The 22252-nt window shown below is 37.6% G+C and overlaps 1 protein-coding gene and 1 non-coding gene across 4 annotated transcripts in view; one reads left to right on the top strand and one right to left on the bottom strand.

Moving 5' to 3' along the window:
- Positions 1 to 236: 236 nt before the first annotated feature.
- IFT56 (intraflagellar transport 56) overlaps positions 237 to 22252 on the bottom strand; it is a 36330-nt gene continuing 14314 nt past the window's right edge. For all 3 annotated transcript variants that reach the window (XM_067747146.1, XM_067747148.1, XM_067747147.1), the window contains 11 exons: positions 20410 to 20484; positions 16537 to 16639; positions 15185 to 15240; positions 14009 to 14062; positions 12037 to 12100; positions 9785 to 9873; positions 9476 to 9559; positions 8463 to 8532; positions 7576 to 7682; positions 4251 to 4384; positions 237 to 2748 (listed from right to left, as the gene is read on the bottom strand). In XM_067747146.1, coding sequence (XP_067603247.1) covers positions 2637 to 2748; positions 4251 to 4384; positions 7576 to 7682; positions 8463 to 8532; positions 9476 to 9559; positions 9785 to 9873; positions 12037 to 12100; positions 14009 to 14062; positions 15185 to 15240; positions 16537 to 16639; positions 20410 to 20484 — 948 coding nt within the window. In that variant the 3' untranslated portion in view covers positions 237 to 2636. The remainder of the gene's footprint in view (positions 2749 to 4250; positions 4385 to 7575; positions 7683 to 8462; positions 8533 to 9475; positions 9560 to 9784; positions 9874 to 12036; positions 12101 to 14008; positions 14063 to 15184; positions 15241 to 16536; positions 16640 to 20409; positions 20485 to 22252) is intronic.
- Positions 3569 to 3641, top strand: TRNAE-UUC (transfer RNA glutamic acid (anticodon UUC)). The gene has a single exon. It is a non-coding gene; the product is annotated as a tRNA-Glu (tRNA).

Below are 22252 nucleotides of genomic sequence, written 5' to 3'. Positions count from 1 at the left end.
TGGTCAAACAACTTCTGGAATGGGCTGTAACACAGTAAAGAGCCAAACCTAATAGGACTGAGCAGGAATCACAGGCCTTAGCGGACAAGTCTTCTCAGGGGATATCTACTTTCCCCTCAAAAAGAATAACTTGTGAAGCCCAAAACTTTGTGCTACCCCTTTACTCTGGGGTCAGGAAAGAAAGGAGAGAAGGCACATGACACACCCAGGGCCCGCACTCACACTCAACAGAAAACTATAAATAACCAAATAATAAGCTTTAATTTGAATATGTTACAGTGGAATATAATAATTCTTTTAAAGTACAAAAATAATTTAAAATTTTTTTTCCATTTGCAAGTAATATCTGCTACAGATTATGAAGAGTACACTGATGCTATGAACTGTACACATTACACTACATCCTAAGCCTGGACCTCCCCCTCTCCATGCAACACTACTCTGCAATCTTGAGGCCCACCAAGATGTTTCAGAAGTAGCTATCCTTAGTAACAGAATTGGATAGTATCTCTCTTACACTAGTCTTTATGGTTTTTTTGTCTCAATTCTACAGATTAAAAACTTTTTAAAAAGTTAATCTAAAATTCTGGGAATTGCTCTTTTTGGAATATCTTTTTTTTTCCAAAAGACAGGAAAATGGCAGGGAGAAGCTAGAGTGTTAAGCTCAACAAGAACTCATTTAAAAGTAAATCACCATCAGTGGAAAAGTTTTCCAAGTATAGGAAATTTGAAAATAATAGCAATTAACTGGAAGACAAATTTCATTGCAAAGAACCACTGAAAAGTTTCATGTGTCTTTTTCTAATATTATGTTTCCTAATACTTTAAGTGAGGTAACGATCACAAGGATTCTAAAGATTATAGCAGGTTCTGTCCAGATCTGACCCACCTTGTAACTTAGATACTGAGAACCAATTCTTGAAAAAACAGAAACAACATAATAAGGAACAGAAGCTTTGGCATATGAAAAATGATATAACTTTGTTTTATAAAATTCAGTTTTTCAGGTCAGTTTATTTATTTATTTTTTGCGGTACGTGGGCCTCTCACTGTTGCGGCCTCTCCCGTTGCAGAGCACAGGCTCTGGACGCGCAGGCTCAGCGGCCATGGCTCACGGGCCCAGCCGCTCCGCGGCATGTGGGATCTTCCCGGACCGGGGCACGAACCCATATCCTCTGCATCGGCAGGCGGACTCTCAACCACTGCACCACCAGGGAAGCCCCAGGTCAGTTTATTTTGATTTGTGCTCTGAACTGATTAGATCTGGGTCTAAATAAAAGACTGGAAAACTGGTCATCTTCCTGAGCAGAGCTGGAAGAACCCCTTGCAACTGTCCAGAAGGCAAAGGCTCTCTGCCATCACAGACCTTCTTTCCTTAGCTGCTCCGACTCCTGCCATGTTCCCATCTCCATTCTATATATGAATTCTTCATCCACAGTGGATGCTGGGGGTATAGGTGGGAAAACTGACACTATTCTTCTTTAGTGCTTCAAGGAATTATGAGTTTCAGTTCCCAGGCTGGATAGGGATGGCTCTGCACTTTCTATACCTGTAATACTTGTACCTTAAACTAACAGAAAAAAATTATGTAATATAGAAACAAAGGTAATCTGGTACATAAAACATGTAGGTCTATCTTCTGAAAATAGGTCGTGAGCCTAAAAATGCTCAGTTGTGTAATGGGTTTATATTGCGAGAGCTCGGAAACATTGGGCTAGGATACGACTTAGGACAGAGTCCAGCCATTAGGAAATCCCTCAAAGGGCTCTACACGATCCATATTCTACTAACATTACATTAAGAAATAAAATAATCTTTGTAGCCCTACTTTCAAAACTTGATGTTTATTCAGCAGGATATATGAAGAAAAACCTAACCTGTAACGTTACCTAAATTACAGTGGGGAAGTGCCTGATGAGATTTTTATACTGTTTCTTGAATATCTTCAAATGTACCACACAGATTTTTTTCATAGTACTTACCTTTAAAAAAACTGCAATATTCAGGTTACTCCACTGCAACTGTGTTATTATCATCAAGAATTCAACTACTGAAAGAGTAATCCCATAAGCCTATTATCTATTAATGACTGGACAGTCTGATAAAGGATCTTACTGCCATTCTTAGAATCATGTAGCTATTTATAACCTCTGCTCTCCCAAGATTCAGAGCTGCACTATTAAACTTTTTATGGAATTTCCCAGTAAAACAGGATAATGTACATAGATGGCTAAAATTAAGATGACAGAATGATGGTGACCTTTGAGCATTAAAGGCATTTGTTATTGCAGCTTGGAGAAAATGCCATGGAATGCTAATATGTAAAAAAAGTTATGCCATTCTCCTTCAAGTCAGTAAATCACATAAGAGGACTCTGAGTAGTTTTAGAAGAAAGGCACCAGACAAGTCCAAAGTCTTATTGGTCGTCGGATCATACAGGAGCCACAGCACAAATTATGGCTCTTAGTTCAGCCAGGAGGCTCGGTCTAAGCAAGCCAGTCACTGATCTTGAGGCTCGAAGAGCAAGGAAGGAAGTGTCAGTAAAACAGAGCCCCGCATCTTACGTAAACTTGAGGAGAATGATTTCCAATTTTATGTCAACGTGGTGACTGGCTCCTTAGGACTCCGGAGCTAGTTTAGACAGGCACTCTGTTTTCTTTGGCCCATTTCTTCATGATCCGGATGATATACTCTACTTGGGTGTTACCCGTGCTTCTCAGTAAATGGAGCACTTCTCGAAGGGTCTCTCTGAGGAAAAGATTTGAAAGGACAAATTGTTTCAGTAAAGAATGCAAATTAACAAGTAAAATAAACTTGTGACTGTTCTTCATATGCTTCTGATATGTGTATACGGTGCATTCAAAAACCAATTACAAACTTCCTAGCCTTCTATTCTTTTGAGGCCATAGTAAAATGGAAATTCTGTGAAATCCTTCTCACCAATCCAAGTTTTCCTTGTTTACTTCTACTATCTATATATATGCTATTTTTTGTCTTAATATAGCATAAATATTTCCATTTCTATGCTTATTCTGCATGACAGAGTAGAAAGTTGTATCAAGGAGCTGGGTTCAAAGAGTTGGGTTCAAATTCTAGCTCTGTGCTAACAAGTGACTTAACTTGTCTGAGCCCCAGATTCCTCCTTTGTTTAAGGTGGTAATCACCCGAAACGGGGTGTCATTGCCATATCTGTAAAATTTTACAAAGCCAGGCACAGATTATTTCTTCAAGAAAAATAATATATTAATAAATATGGAAGAGAGGAAAGTTAATGACCAAGATTTGGCAAATGTCAGTATTTATATTTTAAGTAACTTAAATTTAATTAAAATTTAAACTCATGCTTTAAGTAATGCAGACTAAAACTTCCCTATTACCTCATCAAATCTATAGATGACTGTCGATTGACCCTCTTCCCTAAGAGTTCTCTCATGTTTTCTACGTTTTCCCTTAAGTATCTTCTTTCAACTACCCAAATTCTTTTCAACTTTTATTTAGGAGTGGAAGTAGATACAAGGCAGGAAGTAATTTTTGATAGATTATTTACTTATTAAATAGTCATGGGAATTCCCTGATGGTCCAGTGGTTAGGACTCAGCACTTTCACTGCTGGGGCCCAGGTTCAATCCCTGGTCGGGGGAACTAAGGTGCCACAAGCTGCGTGGAGCGGCCAAAAAAAAAAAAAGAGTCGCATCTTCTGTTTATACATCAGTAACAAATACATTCCACAAAGTTATTTTCAGAAAACTGAATTCAGTTTTAAGTAGTTTAACTTTAACAAATGGAGCTATACGCCACTTAATTTTACGTAGACTTAATGTCTCAGTATTTCCTGGAATATGAGAAGGCAAAAGAAAAAAAAAGAGTTATTAACCACACTCACTCCATTTCTAATTCTTTGAGGACTAAACTAAGAGACACAAGAAAAAAGCCAAAAGGCAAAGAAAAGAGAAGAAGAGATTGAAAAAGGCATTGTATGAAAATGACATTTCATTTGGAGCCAAATATATATCTTGCTCTTATACTCGAGAGCTGTAGTATACTCAATGTCCCCATTATACATAGTTTAGAATGATCTGATTCTATAAAATAAAAATTCTGGAGGAAAAAGGTCAGATAGAAATATAAAACTTAACCTTTTATTCATCAAAATAATTTTTAGTTTTCAGAAGACATGATCCAAGAAAGCAATTCTCATCCCCCAGGAACCAGCAAATGCATAGAGGTAGTGTCTATTGTCTGTCTACTTACTTGGGTTCTCTCCCAGCTAAGATCATCTGGAATATGCCTACACAGGCCCCCCTCTTGCCTTCCCAATATTCAGGGTTGGGATCCAGCCTCTCTAAGACATCAAATGCTTTGGCTGAATAGTAAAACTGGCCCATCTGAATAAAAGAAAGTACTGTGGTAATACTTGTAGTCATAAGATCACACAGAATGAAACTAAATGTAAAGATACCATGAAACATAATTTCATAAAACAAGTGCATGGGTAATGACAACACTTGCAATTAGCAAATTAGATAAATTTCAATTCCTTATTAAAACAAGAAGGAAAATCACAGTTTGTGTACATGAGTTCAGTTTAAACCCCCTTCCCTTCATTAAGTTTTCAACAATATAACATTTCTTCTACATATAGTCAAGTTACACTGTAATCAACATATTTGTCATTTCTTCTAATCATATTCTAATCTTGAGGATAAACTCTGATGACTGTGATTTGAACTGGTTATTTTTCAAGTTTCCTCAATACATCCTGTAGATGACTACTGTCATTCACCTTACGCTAATATGATCCCATTCAGCCCAAGAGGATGGTCTTTCCCTTACCTTGTCCCTAAAGTCTCAGAATGCCCAGATGTACACTGACTCCTACTCTAAACAGCAAGTCTTTTAAACATTTAATTCATTTTGACAAACTTCTTGCCCAAATATACTACACATTTCCTTGGCCTTGTAGAGTATGCTGACTATCATTAAATTGTGCTTAGATGAGGTTTCCTGATTGGCAATCATAAATGTATAGTGTTCACTGAAGTCTGCAAATTGCTTGGCAATCCTCCTTACTCAGTGCGGTTTCGTTACCTTTCCTTTCCTGTGAACTGTTGTTTTACGCCTTTGCCAATTTCCTAAGATCTCTACTGCATCTTAGCTTAGCTTTCTTCTATACTTCATAGGGAAGACACAACTCTCCTTCCTTCAGTTCAAATTATTCTTGTACCTTCATTACTCCTTCCCTCTTTTCTGCATATCTCTCAGAAAGAAGTGTTCTTATTCCTTTTCAAGGTTAATCCTTCTTCCTATAAATTTTTCTCCTAAAAATTTTTTCTTTGGTAAAGAAACACACCAAATGGTGTGGGAAACATACATGTACAGTTTAATGACTATAATATCAATATAAGTGTAACTACCACCCAGGTCAAGAAATGAAACATTGACAGCAAAACAGAAGCTCTGTGTGTCATGTCCACACTACAACCCTCTCTTTCCCTATTTTCGGTAACTAGTAGTCTGACTTTTATGGTCATCAGTTCTTTGACCTTCTTTATAGTTTTATCAGCTATGTAAACATCTTTAGACAATATAATTGAGTGTTGCCTCTTAGTATGTTAGCTATATGAAATAAAGCTGTAAATATTCTTTTGTGTCTTGTATATGTTTTTACAATTCATCTATATTGCTGGATAGAGCTCTAGTTGGTTCATTTTTTAAAGTCTTTTTATTTTAAAATAATTATAAATTTACAGGAAGTCACAAAGATAGTACAGAGTGGTCCCATGTCCCTTTCAACCAATTTCCCCCATTATAGCTTATACAACTATAGTACAATATCACAATATCAAACCCAGAAAACTGACATCACTACAATGTGTATGTACAGTTCTGTCATTTAATCAAATGTGTAGGTTCATGTAACCACCACCCCTATCAAGATACAGATCTATTCCATCACCACAAAGCTGTACTCTCCTCCCAGCTGACCACCCCTAACCTCTGGCAATCACCAATTTTTTCTACATCTCTATAATTTCGTCATTTCAAGAATGTTATATATATGAAATCATACATCAGTTTTTTAAGATTGTGGTCTACGTTATTCTCATTGAATCTGCTTCCTAATCCAATCCTCTTCTGTACCTAGCAGTGCTTTCTCAGGCCTCTTGCAATTCTATGTAGTTGCAGATTTGACATTTTCCTTCCTTGGCATTTGATAAAATAGGAACAAGAAAAAGAGTAATAAAAAACACTTTTTTTTTCTCTCTCCTGGTTCTTTTCTTTTCCTTCTGTTCATCTTCATCCTCTGTCTCTTTCACTGACTCTTCTTTCTATTTCTATCCCTTAAATAGTGGTGTTCCATGTGGTTCCTCACCCCATTCACTGGTTAATCTCATTCTCTCCCATACTCCACTGCTACTACTGCTACTGCTACTGCTACTACCACCACCACCATTAACTACTGTTAACTTCTAAAGCTACATCTCTAGTCCGAGCCTCTCACATGAATACCTGAGCTCCAGGCTCACCCTGATAATTTCACACATGTAATATCTCTACCTGGGAGCCCCAAACACAGATTTAATACATCTAAAATTGAACTAAATTCCTGTCTTTTATGTTTTATTTTCCTCTGCCTTCCCTAACTCACTTAATATCATTGCCATCCACCAAGTTCTATTAAACATTTTCAAGTTTCCTATGTTTTAAATCCTTTTCCACTGATGGTGATTCACTTTATAATGTAATGATTCACTTTGCAATGAGATATTATTGATTAATTTGATACTAGACTCTCTTTACCTGACGTTTTCCTGTCTTTTGGACAGGAAGAAATATTCCCAAAATAGGAGTTTCCAGAATTTGAGGCTAACTTTTTAAAAAGCTTTTAATGTATAGGATAAGGCCCCAAACTCCTCCCTCTTCCCTGCCTTTCCAACTCCCTACACACACACACACACACACACACACACACACACACACACACACACACACACACAGTTCATCCTTTATTAAATCTGACTGCTTTTTTATTCTCTTTTTCTGATTCCTTTGTCTTTCCTGTCCACTATTTGCACCATGGTTTTCCCAAAGGTTTGGTTTGCAACTCTCTTACTCTTCTTACTTTACTCCCTTATCGGTAATCTCACTTTTTTCAGGGTTTCAATTACTATTGAAGTGGTGATGATTTCTCCAGATTTGTCTCTCGATGTCAGAGGACATCATTCTTGAGATTCAGAACGAAACTTCCAATTACCAGATGAATATCTCTATCTGCATGGTACCTAAAGATTCATAGCCTTTAGAAATCTAAAACCTCCTCTCTAAACCACTATTTCATACACATTCTTTCATATTTCATTTATATGTATACATGTTTTATGTACATATAAAACCCTGAAATGCTGCCTATCTCTGAGTTCAGTTCATTCATAAAAGGGATGACATTTCTGATATCACGATGCGAATCCTCTCACCTATAGCCATTTAATCTCTAGGACACTTTCCCCTAATATTTAGTCAATGCAGCAATGTGATACTGATCGTCACTTTCCCCTTAGGTCTCACTCAGACGCACCTTGTAGCAGTCATTAGCAATGAGCTGTAAGAGGCTAAAGGACTCGCCAGAGGTTTCCATCTTGAGATAAAGTTCCCAGGCTAGTCTTGGTTTCTTATTCATAATGTCTACAAAGAGAAACAAAGATTTATGCTTTTTAAATGTACAAGAAATACACTTCTGCATCTTGCTAGTCTATGGATTTGGTTCTATGTTACAAATATACAAAGTAATGGTAAGCAACCCTTACATGGGAAAGCTTACACTGTCGGCATTAAGCTGGTTTCCCCGTCAGAACTCTACCATACTTAAAATACTTAAGTTAGGCTTTACATAGTTATATCTTTTTAGATTGAGTTGACTTCCAGTAGTTCCTACTTTGCTCATCTGCTGAAAAGTCATCTATCATTCATTCAATCCCACTCATACAGTTCCAGCCTCACTTAGAAATCTAATTGCTAAAATTTTCCCATGACTTCAAAAACTCAGTGAACATTTTAAAACCAAGTGAAAAAAAAGGAGCAAGAGAGAGACAGACAGACAGAGACGATAGGCTATATAGTAGACACAAATTATGTTTTTGACATTTTATCACTTTTCAGGCCTGCACCAAAGTGAAAAGGTAAAATTAGCGTAACAATATCATTTAACAAAAAACAATGTAAACTCAGACTCTGGAAGCTTTACTAGGCTAAAGGAAGAACTTGGCATCTTTTAGGACTGTTTATGCTACGTCAATGTCATATGGTAGAACTATTCACAGGGTAAATATATATAACACATGTACGTGGCCATCCTTACTGAGTAGCATTAACAACACTTAATCTCAGAGTTTACTCATTCTACAAAACAAAATTAGAAAACACTCAATAAAAGCATTCCTCTATAACATTTAAAAGAAGACTCACAGCACCGAGCTAGCCAACTGAGGTAAATGTAGTCATTTTTCATCTTCTCACTTTGGATTAAAAGGAAAATCTGTAAGAGGAGGAAAAAGGGAATAAACGTGAAGATGCTTTTACAATAAAAATATCCATAGCAGCTTGCCTTAGATTAATGAGCATTATAAATGACCAAATTCTATACAGGCCACTGAGAAAAGTAAAGGACAATTTTTGTGCTGATTTTAAAACACTTCTCTCAGTTATTGATATCACAAGGTAACATGAGGTTGGTGAGGATATAGAAGATTTGAACAGAATAATTAACAACTGCACATGCTACTGGGCAATAAAGCAAGTCTCAACAGATTTTAAAGGACTGGTGTTATACAGACCACACTCTATGACTACAATACAATTCAGTTAGAAATCAAAATAAAATAACCTGGAAAGGATAACATACACACTTGAAAATCATGAAACATGTTTTAGAATAACTCATCGTCAAAGATAATAAAAAGATCATTTCTAAACATAATGGAAACTAGAAAATACTTAGAATTTGAATAATAATGAGTTGAGTAATTTGTTGAATAATAACAAAATTGAATTAAATAATTCAATTGAATTATTTTGAATCATTCAGATAACCTATGGAGTTAGAAGTCAAGATAGTGGTTAGCCTTGTGGGAAAGAGACTGACTCAAAAAGGAGATGGGTGCATTCCCAGGGTTATGATAATATTCTGTTTCATGATCTGGGTACTGACTATTTGGGTATGTTCACTTTAAAAATTCATCAAGCTGTGTACTTTGATTTGTATACTTTTCTCCATGTATGTTATGTTTTTATAAAATTTATCCAAAAAAGGAAAACATGAATGTGGTTATAAAATCTATATATCTATTTATATTGTACTTTTTAATATAACCTAAGAACAACAGAACTTTTAATAATCCTTTACCCTTAAACTTTTTGAGAAAAAGATAACAATGTTTTTAGATAGAATTATTCAAACGCCTTCAAAAGCAGGTACCCACCTCTTCACCCTCGCTGGTATTGCCAGTTGCAGCTTTGGCTTGGGCATAATTAAAGTTAAAGATGTCATCATTATAGAAGTAACTCTGAAAAACATCCCAAGAACAGGTCACACTGAGCATTAACATATAAAATATGAAAACATCAGTCATACCAGGTAAACACAAAAATAATCTTAAGGAATTAGCTGATGCCACTACTACCACCACAGTAAAAGGGTGGTAGTAAAAGATACTCTAAAAGTATCTTATCTGTGACATACTATATACAGTATTTTGTATACAAAGTCATCTAGAAAATTCTACACTGACCTTAAACGAGTTGAGGTAAATCAAGACATCATCAAATTGCTTAAGCAGGAAGAAACAGGAAGCCATGCACTGCCTCCCTGGTATTGTATCTGAAATGGAATGGGAAAAGAAACCAGGTGTATTCATGAAACTAAAAGTTCTCTTTAGGGGCTTCCCTGGTGGCGCAGTAGTTAAGAATCCGTGTACCAATGCAGGGGACACGGGTTCGAGACCTGGTCCGGGAAGAGCCCACATGCCGTGGAGCAACCCATGCGCCACAACTACTGAGCCCGTGCTCTAGAGCTCATGCTCCATAACGAGAGAAGCCACTGTAATGAGAAGTCCGCGCACCACAACAAAGAGCAGCCCCCGCTCGCTGCAAGTAGAAAGCCTGTGCGCAGCAACAGAGACCCAACGCAGCCAAAAATAAATTAATTAATTAATTAAAAATAATAGTTTAATAATATTAAAAATAAAAGTTCTCTGGGCTTCCCTGGTGGCGCAGTGGTTGAGAGTCCGCCTGCCGATGCAGAGGACACGGGTTCGTGCCCCAGTCCGGGAAGATCCCACATGCCGCGGAGCGGCTGGGCCCGTGAGCCATAGCCGCTGGGCCTGCGCGTCCGGAGCCTGTGCTCCGCAGGGGGAGAGGCCACAGCAGTGAGAGGCCCACGTACCGCAAAAAAAAAAAAGTTCTCTTTAGCTGAACTTTGAGTTATTTTATAATTTAGAGACAGGAATGTATTCCAAGACATCTTTCTAGATTCTGAAATTACAGATTCTGTTCAGTGGACAAAACCTCAGCATGATGGAGGTCACAGTACTCAAGAATGACCGATAATCTCTTTTGCGGTTAACAGAGTCCCACATGAGCACATGTTCTACAGGCTACAGTTTTCCCCAGATCTTTTCCAGGGCTTTGATTCTCTCACCCAACTCCAACACCTGCACACTCAACTAATGTGACTTAGTATCCATCATTACTCATCTAAGACAACCCAACACTTCTGGTCTCAAATGGAGAAATACTTTGCCATGGAACCATCTGATCCTGATCCTGACCAACTTTTTGTCCGATAACAGATGCGTATTTGAAGTGGCAGAGGATTAGGATAATGCCTGGCCCTCACCACTGCCACTCCCAATCCTCCTTCCTCTGCTCAAGATTTTTCCCCCAAAACACTTAGCACAGATATACTATATAATCTATTTTTTTAAATTATTTATTTATTTATTTGGCTGTGCGCGGTCTTAGTTGCAGCATGCAGGCTCTTTTAGTTGCGGCATGCGGGATCTAGTTCCCTGACCAGGGATCCAACCCGGGCCCCCTGCATTGGGAGTGCAGAGTCTTAACCACTGGACCACCAGGGAAGTCCCCTATAATCTACTTATTATGTTTATAGTCTGTTCTCTCTAGACTGTACACTGCACAAGCATAGGGGGATTGGTTTGTTTTGTTTACTACTGTATCCCTAACACCACAATACACTTTTGTTGTACAAATGAATTGAAATGGGGAAAGAAAATATTATCCAACAAATAGTTTTGGTGAAACATTTGAAAGAAAATGAATATCCAGGGGTGATTAGAATATTTAACAATCAGTTCAGCATGAACACTGTTCATCAGAATAGATGCCGGCCATGGACAACTGGTACAGACAGCCATATTGGTTCACACTGGCTAACTATCAGCCCTTTTTAGATCCCTTTCTCAAATCTTACACTGAATCTTCAGTGATGAGATTGATAGTTTAATAATAAAAATGAAGCCACAAAACTACTGGTGGGAAATATAGGTGAATATTATATAACTTCAGGGATAAAAAAGCATTTTCTAAGCTTGATACCCATGTAAGAAATCATTATAGAAAAGATAAATAAGATATGTTTTTATATGGGAAAAAAATACCATAGGCAAAGTTAAAAGCAAATGACCTACTGGAAAAATATCTACAGCATGACAAAAGTTTTATATATAAAGAGCTCTTGAGAAATCAATAAAAGTTAACATTTCAAATAAAAAACAGAATCAAATTTTTAAATCTCTTATGAACTAGAGAATATACTTATTCTCCTCTATTTATATATCCTCTCCTCCCATTTTAGCTGAGATGTTAAGAAGGGCTAATTCAATATTCTCTCCTGTGTCTGAGTTTCTACTTTATAATGGGAAGCCTAACAGATATATCCCTGGACAGAGAATCAAACTTCACCAGTCAGTATATGACCAACTCCAGTTATAAATCATGCTCACAAGTACAGATTCAGACATACCACATTCACTAGCTGATCCTCCCACCAACTGGAAGAACTGCTGGGCAATTTTCATATGATCCTTCTGAAAAACAAAGCAGAGCTGATACAGAAGAATAAGCTGAAAATACATTACTTGTATTACTTTGTGGTTTTAACATATTTGTCAGGATTTAACATATACCCTTGTTATAAATCCTCCCCAAATCAATCGTACTAATTCTTATTAGCATAAACAACTAGAAAATAATATGCAATTGAATTAAAACCTATTTAGGGTAGATAGAAAAGAATAAAAAAATCCAATCCCCAAATTCTATCTTAAAAGTATCTTCATTGGGCTTCACTGGTGGTGCAGTGGTTGAGAGTCTGCCTGCCGATGCAGGGGACACGGGTTCGTGCCCCGGTCCGGGAAGATTCCACGTGCCGCGGAGCGGCTGCACCCGTGAGCCATGGCCGCTGAGCCTGTGCGTCCGGAGCCTGTGCTCCGCAACGGGAGAGGCCACAACAGTGAGAGGCCCGTGTAACACAAAAAACAAACAACAACAACAAAAAAAAGTATATTCATTAAATGAACTCATTCATTCATTTAACAAATATTTATTGCTCTTTTATCATATATCAGACCTTGTGGTAGGAGCTATGGCTATAACAAGGAATATTTATTAAATAAAATCATTAATTTATTCAATAGCTTTTTTTTTTTTTTTTTTTGCGGTACGCGGGCCTCCCACTGTTGTGGCCTCTCCCGTTGCGGAGCACAGGCTCCGGACGCGCAGGCTCAGCGGCCATGGCTCACGGGCCTAGCCGCTCCGCGGCACGTGGGATCTTCCTGGACCGGGGCACGAACCCGTGTCCCCTGCATCGGCAGGCGGACTCGCAACCACTGCACCACCAGGGAAGCCCTCAATAGCTATTTATTGCCTATCTACTACATGAAGCACTTTGGAGTGAGCTGGAGATAAAAAGATTTATTTATATTACACTTTGTTCCAAAAAGAACTTACTATGCTATATTCAGAGGAATAAAAGCTTAATTTTAGTCAGCATTTTGGTACTTATAAAAAGCCTTTCCAGAGAAACAATTATTCCCATTTTACAAATGTCAAAATTAAAGCTCAGAGGTATGCAAGGTTAAAAAAAAGTCAGTGAAGGGACTTCCCTGGTAGTGCAGTGGTTAAGAATCCATCTGCCAATGCAGGGGACATGGGTTCGATCCCTGGTCTGGGAAGGGATTTGCAGAACAGCTGAGCCCGTGCGCCACAACTACTGAGCCTGTGCTCTAGAGCCTGCACACCGCAACTACTCAGCCTGTGAGCTGCAACTACTCAGCCTGTGAGCTGCAACTACTGAGCCCATGCACCGCAACTACTGAAGCCTGCCCACCTAGAGCCTGCGCTCTGCAACAAGAGAAGCCACCGCAATGAGAAGCCCGCACATGCCACAAAGAGTAGTCCCCGCTTGCTGCAACTAGAGAAAGCCTGCACACAGCAGCAAAGACCCAACGCAGCCAAACAAATAAAAATTTAAAAAGTCAGTGAAAATAAGAATGAATTTTTGCAATGATTTGCTCTTGTTATTATATATACACACTGTTTAACAATTGGGCTTTTTTTTTTTTTAAACCAAAGCAGCAATTCTTAGGGTTGTAGCTTTCTTTTTTTTCTTTATTTTTTTATTTCATTTTATTTTTTTGGCCATGCTGTGCGGCTTGCAGGACCTTAGTTCCCCAACCAGGGCTTGAACCTGGGTCTCTGGCAGTGAGAGCGCCAAGTCCTAACCACTGGACCACCAGGGAATTCCCCTTTTTTTGTCTTTAAATAACACAGAATTCTTTTCACAATGGAATCTGGACTGGGGGATATGGAGAAATAAAAGGAACTGCAAAAGAGCCTATTTGTAAGCTTATTGCTGTTGAAATTTGATGTTCATTTTGATCTTTTCCACACACATAACTTTGCAAGATACAGATTACCAGTGATTTTATACTCACCGAACCCATTTCCTGGCCAAGGGCTGCATTGACCACTCCTTTGAGGATATACTCCTGGACACATGGAATATCACTAATTAATTTAAAAGGAATGTGCAACTATGAGATATCTTTCAAATAGATCATTTGCATCAATTTAATGCTTTATATATATTATCAAAAGTTACCCAAAGTCACTTTTCTCTGTCCTATCCCTGGTTTGAATGAAAGAATTAGCAGACTTTCATTTGTTTCCCAGGAAAGTATTAATATAACAGAATTCATCATATTTGTAAATTCTCAATCTTAAGCAGAAAAACTCAGTGGATACTCACAGGAGTTAAGTTTTATTTTTATTTCAATTCAGTGGAAAAAATTAACAATAAAATGTTTATGTAATAATTTTTACATCTTATCAGTCACTGCCATTCTCTGTGATGACATCATATATATATTATCAATATTTTTCCCTTTCCAATGATATAATAACCTTCCTTTGTTAGTGATCCCTTACCTCAAAAGGAAAAAGTATCCTCTGATTCTCCTTTGTAAGGTATTCTTGCTTTTGGAGTCCTGAGGCCTCACCTGTATCCCCTTCAGACTTGGTTCTGTTCTTTAATAGATACTCTCCTTAGCTTTATCAATTTTTATGTGGGTACTATTTTTATTTAAGAGGGCTCATAAAAAGAACAGAAGATGCTGAAGCCTTTAATACACTGGAGAAATATACCTGTTTAGATCTAGAAACAGTTTTCAGTCAGTCTTTCACTCAGTGAGTGGGATGCCTACTATGTGCTTAGTATACATAGTGTTGGAGATGCAATACAGACACAATCCCTGACCGCAAGGAGCTAACAACCTAGCAGGGGACAAAGACATAGTACAGACAATCATACTGCTGACATAAGTTTCTGTATCTAGTTTCATCAGAATTCTAGATTTCAGTATTTTCAAACATCAACCCTTTTGAGGAGATGACCACATATACAGGAGTTTACAAATATCAAAAAGCCCAGGATATTCATTCTCATCTCAAAAGTCTCACATAAAAAAAAAAAAAGTCTCACCTAACATTCCTAGATCAATATATACGATCTTTCCTGAGATTCTACAAGCAAGAATCGTCTCTAAGATGCCTTCTGAAATTCCACTTTCAACAGAACTTGGTTAGTAAAAATGCAACACATTCGCAATTACCTGAGGAGTAGTAGGTTCCAGATCCTTAATTAAGTTATAAGCTTCTTGTACATCATCTGAAATATAAGAAATAAGTAGCTATACTAATCTGTATCCTAGCAAACTCTTCTGAAACAGTCTCCCAAACGATAAGATCCTTCAAACATTCATGGGAAGTATGATTTGTTTTTTTTGTCTCTTAACTCTCCATCAAGTTCAATGTTGAGTAGTAGATAACCAAGTATCTGTAGGAAACCCATATTAAGCCATGGAGCACCTAAAAGTTCAAGCCAAAAATAAGGAATGGGGAAGTATATGCCAATGGCATTGTAATTATATAAGAAAAACAACCATTTTTTTAAAAGATATATAAAGTATGTAGGAGTGAAATGACATGAAGTCTGGGATTCGCTTTAAAATATTTCAGCAACAAAAATGGGAGAGGGAGGACAAATGAAAAAAGACTGGCAATATCTAGAAGACTGTTGAATCTGGGATGCATATTTGGGTGTTCATTTTGAATGTTCATACTATTAACTTGTTTTGTTTATGTTTGAAAATTTTTAGAATAAAAATTAATTTATAAAATATATAAAGTGTTTCTTTAATTCTCGTCCAAAAGCATATTTCTTTGTGCTTATATATCAAATTAGAGAGAACTATTTGCAAGTTCATGTTCTTATGCTAATAAACACTTACATTTTCCTCGATGAGGAATATGTTGTCTGGTTGGTTTCTACCATGCACCTAAAAAGGCCCACACTGTTAGTCCGAGGTCCATGACAGAGTGCCAGCACCACTGCATGGTAACTCCTACCCTGTACTCACAACTGTTAGATAAAAGACTGCTTTAGGCATGTGTCTAACAATTTTACCCTTACTTAGGGGAAACAAATATCACGTTCTCTTTGCATCATACTATTTCTCATGAGAAGCCGGGGGTACAAATAAACAGAAAGGCAGACAATTAGAGCAAATAAAAAACAATTAATGATGAAAAAGAAAAGACTCAAGAAAATGTAGATGTACATTACACATAGGGGAACACAAGAAAAAGAAGAAACAAGGGAGGGGAAGGAAAAAAAACAGAAAAACTGAAATAGAATGAATAGAGAAAAAAGGGCAGAAAAATAAGAGGAAAAGAAAAGAACAGAATGAGTGAGAGATTGGAAGCAACAGAAGAGGAAAGAGAGAATAAAGAGAAAAGGCACAACAAATAAATACCAATAAATTTGTTCTGTCCTACGAACCTGTTGCAAACATATTTTTGGAAGTATTATGAATTGATTTTAAAGATTAAGCAAGTAGTTCAGTTAGAGATTAAATGTTCTAAAATATCTTAAATAGGCAAGACCAAGACACAGTTTTCTTACCTTGACGAAGGTAGTAAATCACTAAGTTTAGCCTAGCTTCAGGAATGACATCAACCAGGGGAGGCAAAACCTGCAAAGCCCCTTCACCTCCTCGGAAAACAACCTAAAGACAGAGAAACTCTGCATTATGGCAAAAACTATGAGTTCACTTATTGGTAGAAATGTGTAAGCAGCTGACACAACAGTTATTCTTTGAAAGGATGAATATATTTTTGAAGCCCTCTCTATAAACACATGACCCTGACCTAATTAAAACCATCCTAAATTATAAGAAATAGAATAAAGGCATAACCTTATTGCATACATTTCCTTCTCTCCTCGTAAGAACTGTAGAAAACTCTTAAAGTACCCAATAATTAATGAAACTTTTTTTCTAGACAGATATTCTCTATCAAAAACTCCATGAAGGAATTTATATACTTTCTGAGACCGTTGCCTCACCTCTAAATGGCATTAGTAATGTCTACCTTTCAGGGTTATCATGAGGATTAAATGAGTTAAAGTGGGCTAAATGTGTGGCTCATAGTAGGTAATATTTCATTTAGTTTTTCAGTGAATATTCATTAGCACTTACTATATGCTTGGTATTGTAATAGCAGGGCTACATCAGGAACAAGTCACGCCCCTGTCACTATATAGGCTATACTCAGGTGGGGAGAGACCTTCAAAGAGCAAACTTAAGTATGCTGTCGTATGATAATAAATGCTACAGAGAATAGCTAAAACAAAAGCACCATTCATGAAAGGACAGTTTGGCATACTGTTCTGTACTCAGAGCCTAGCACAGTATCTGGCACACAGTTATTTCACAAATAAATATACAGAAATCAAGGCAATCAGGCATAAACTACCTAATCTCTTTTTTCTACATCAAAATATCCATATGGTCACCTTATTTGCTTCCTCCTTGTCTGAGATACTCCCTTCTCTTGCCAAGATTAATTCCTACATCTATCTTCTTTGATGTCATAACTTCTGACTCCATCTAGATCTTGTTTCTGCATTAATCAATCATTCTATTTCATTAATCCTGGTCCCATTTCTCAACTTCAAACATGCACAAAGGTTTCTGCTCTCTTGAAAAATCTTCCACTTGGTGCCACTGTTCCCTCTGGATAGCACCTTATTTTTCTCCTTTCTTTCAATGCCACACTTTAAAAGTATGTAGTTCCCTGCTTCAACTTTCTTCTCATCCTCTCACTCCTTAAGTTCCCAGAAAACTTGCTTCTGCTCTCTGCACACTAGTAAACTCACTCTACAAGTCACAAATTAACCCCTTTGGCCAAATTCAATGGACTATTCTGTCCTCTTGCTCCATGACATACCTGCAGTTTTGACACTGATGGAATAGCATGACAACAATAGCACTGTCTACTATATGCTTACTATATGCTGCATACTGCTTGAGGTACCTTATACACATTACCTCATTTCATCTTCACAAGGGAATAAGGTAGGTACTGTAATTTCCCCTATTCTACATATGAGAACATGGAGACTCATCAATGTTTTGTGACTTACCCAATGTTACAAAGCTAGTACATGGTATAACTTGATTTTGACCTCAGATCTGACTCCAAAAGTAGATGTTAATAACAACAATTTATATTGCTTAATATTTTTCAGGTTTTGTTTTAGACATTAAGGTAATCTGTATTCATTGGAAAAAACTTACATATACTATTAACAACAGGAAAAAGGAAAATTTCCATTTTTTCACTTTTCTCTTTAATCCCACCCTCCAAGAATAATTCCTATTGCTAGCTAATATGCATTTCCCCGTTATACATACATATAACAGTTCTTTATTCTGGCTGTATATTATGTCCACTTGGGAAACTTTTAAGAAAAGAACTCATGGCTGAACCCTAGCCAACCATTCAGTAAAAATCTCACCCATCATTATTTTAAAAAATCTCCCAGGTGATTAAAATGTGTACCTGTAATGACATTACAGTTAGAAGCAACCTAAGTGTCCATCAACAGATGAATGGGCAAAGAAGATGTGGTCTATATATACAATGGAATATTACTCAGCCATAAAAAAGAACGAAACTTTGCCATTTGCAGCAACATGGATGGACTTGGAGGGCATTACGCTAAGTGAAATAAGTCAGACAAAGAAAGACAAATACTGTATGATAACACCTATATGTGGAATCTAAAAAATGCAGCACACTAGCGAATATAACAAAAAAGAAGCAGACTCACAGATATTGAGAACAAACTAGTGGTTACCAGTGGAGGGTGGGGCAATATAGGGGTGGGAGAATGGGAGGTATAAACTACTGGGTGTAAGATAGGATACAAAGATGTATTGGTACAATGCAGAGAACATAGCCAACATTTTGTAATAACTGTAAATGGAGTGTAACCTTTAAAAATTGTATAAAAATCAGAAAAAAAATTTTTAAATGACATTACTGTTGACCCTTGACAATGGTGGAGTGGGTGGTTTACAGGCACTGACCATCCACACACTTGAGAATCCGAGTATGATTTATAGTCAGCCACCCACATCCACGGTTCCTCCACATCCGAGGATTCAACCAACCTCAGGCCGTGCAGTATTTACGACTGAAAAAATTCTGTGTATAAGTGGACTCATGCAGTTCAAACCCGTGTTGTAGAAGGGTCAACTGTACATTATCTAGGTGCTTTTTCTCGCCTGCCCTTTCTTGAGATATTTTCTTATCTTCCTTCTTCCAGCCACTTAAATACAAATGCTCTCCTGGAGCCATATTTTTCTCTGTTTTTAACCGTTTCTTCAACTATCACTACTCTTAAGAAAACTCTTAAACCTGTTCTCTGGTCTTAACCTCTTTCCAAGTTTAATTTCCAGACTACTACCTCTAACACATCATTTTCCACAAAAATTAATCTGTCTTTAATTTGTAAACTAGACTAGAAGTGAAAAGATTAGAGGCAGAAGCTTATAATAAAAAATAACCACAGAAAACGCTATCTGTGATGGAGGACTGAATTAGAGGAGGAATGAAATGAATATAAGACAATACCAACAAAGAATTAATAGGATTAAGTGACTGAGTAGCTATCAGAGATAAAGGGGAAGAGAAGTCTAAAACAACTATAGTTTTCAGCATTCATACTCAGAGACTTGGTGCCAAAGAAGGTACAGAGAAATCAGAAGGAAAAGTAGTAGTCATTATTATTGCCATTTTCAGATGAGGAATCTGAAACTCAGCAATATTAAATAATTTTCTCAATGTCCCGGGTGTCTGAGTTGAATGCAGCTGCTTTGCACCCACTCTACTGCATAGTCAATGGAATCAAACTTGAAACTTCATCTGAATGTTTTTTTTTTAGCAACGGCCATCATAATCCAGTCCTAAACCTAACCCCCTTTTTACTTTTTCACTAAGTAAAACTTTAATTTTTCACTGTGCCCCAGTACAAACTTTCTGTTCTAGTAAATTCAAACGGCTCACAACCTATCACATATGTCTTCTTCATTCATTCATCCATGTCCCTGCCACAAATGAACCCTATAAATCCCAGCCATCTTCCAAAGACCAGCTCAAGTTTTACTTTCATCAGAATATCCTTCCCATTTATTATAACCCAAAGGGATATGTTCCTTTGTCTTTGCCAACAAAATGAACACGTGGATCTCACTGCCTTACACTTCTTTCTAAATGTTAATTATGTATTACTGCCCCCCCCAATAAGGATTTGCTTGAGGAAAAAACCTGATATCTTAAACTCATTCTCTCTCCTCCATAGCAAGAAAGAGTTTACTTAAAGTAGAGAAATACTTGTTGAGATAACTCCCTTCATTCATCTTTCTAACCACTGTGATGTACCAAAATAGGGTAGGCCTCAAGTCAGTCAAGACTGCAAACTATTATTCACCAGATTGTGCCTGATGAGCTCTTTAGCAAATTCAAAGGAAGAAGAAGCGTTGTCCATCAAGCTTTTGAGTTCTGCCTGAAATTAAAAAAGGAAAGCCTTATGAAAATGAGAACTGTATAGTTCTTATATCACATATAAAATGTTACAACATTTTATAGTTGACAAAGAATTTAACATGCTGTTCCATTTGTTCTGCAGGACTCTAAGAAATGATCAATGTTATTATTATCCTCATTTTACAGATGAGAACATTGAGGCTTATAAACATTAAGTGACTGAACCTTACACTAATTAGCAAGTCTGAAACTGGTGAACCCAAGTTTGTAGACTCACAGAGTTAGTCTTTTCTTTCAGGTGACGAACTTTTAACAACTAAGGTTGATTCTTATATCTGACCATTCCACCTATGTCTTGAATTTTCATACTATCTCCTTCCTGCTGAATTGGCCTTAATTTACATGATGCAATTAACATAAATTCTCCCCTCTATGTTATTATTTATTAGACCTATCAGATCTCTTCTGTATTGTCGTGCACCCTTAACTTCCCTTAGAAGAAATGGTCAGCCATTTCCACAGCGTCTTCACTAATGTCCTAGACTCACTTATCCCCTTCCTCAGCTTTCTGCTATTCCCATCTTGCCACTCTATAATTTTTTTTTTTTTTTTTTTCCCAGCACGCGGGCCTCTCACTGTTGTGGCCTCCCCCGCTGCGGAGCACAGGCTCCGGACGCACAGGCTCAGCGGCCATGGCTCACGGGTCCAGCCGCTCCTCGGCATGTGGGACCTTCCCGGACCGGGGCACGAACCCGCGTCCCCTGCATCGGCAGGCGGACTCTCAACCACTGCGCCACCAGGGAAGCCCTGCCACTCTATAATTTTGATTAAACCTCCTCACCTCCTTTTTCTACTTCCATCAGTGGGTACCTAAGCTTTTCCGGATAAAATAATTAAATCCTTGATTATTCTCACTAAGCACTACAAACTTTTTCTACCTGATGTCACATAGGAATGCACACCTATTCAGCAATCCATTTACTAATCTCCTCTCTTGTCCACAGCAGTAATTCCAAAGCCTTGGGTCAGGGGTCCCCAACCTTTTTGGCACTGGGGACCAGTTTCGTGGAAGACAATTTTTCCACAGATGGTGGGGGGGGCAGGGGGATGGTTCAGGCAGTAGTGGGAGCAATGGGGAGCGCAGATGAAGCTTCGCTCGCTTGCCTTCCACTCACGTCCTGCTGTGCGGCCCGGTTCCTAGCAGGCAGCAGACCAATACCGGACTGTGGCCTGGGGCTTGGGGACCCCTGCCTTGGGTAATATTAGGCTAGTTCAGCAGTTTTCAAGCTTTTGGATCTCAAGATCTTTTTTAAATCTTAAAAATTATTAAGGATCCCAAAGAGTTTTTGTTTATGTGGGTTATAGCCATTCATATTTATTGTATTAGAAATTAAAACAGAAATTTTAAGTAATCAATTAATCAAAAGTAGTAATAAACCCACTACACATTAACACAAATAACATATTTTTCATTAAAAAAACTGTATTTACCAAAACAAAAATTTAGTGGGAAGAGTGCTGTTTTATATTTTTGCAAATCTCTTTAATGTCTGGCTTAACAGATGACAGCTGGATTGACATATCTGTATCTGCAATCAATCTGTTTTGAAATCATGTTGTCCCTGGAAAACTTCACTGCACACTTGAGTGAAAAAACAAAATCTTTTAGTATTATGATAGCTTTGATCTCAGGCAGGGCCAGCCAGGAATAAAGGTGAGGCAAGTGAGCTACCTAGGGCGCAAAATTTAAAGCAGCACTCACTGCACATGAAAAGATGTTCAACTTC

This window comes from Pseudorca crassidens, chromosome 8 (assembly GCF_039906515.1).
Source record: "Pseudorca crassidens isolate mPseCra1 chromosome 8, mPseCra1.hap1, whole genome shotgun sequence".
NCBI classification, from domain to species: Eukaryota; Metazoa; Chordata; class Mammalia; order Artiodactyla; family Delphinidae; genus Pseudorca; species Pseudorca crassidens.
Note: the sequence above shows the minus strand (reverse complement) of the source record. Positions and strands in the feature narration are given on the sequence as shown.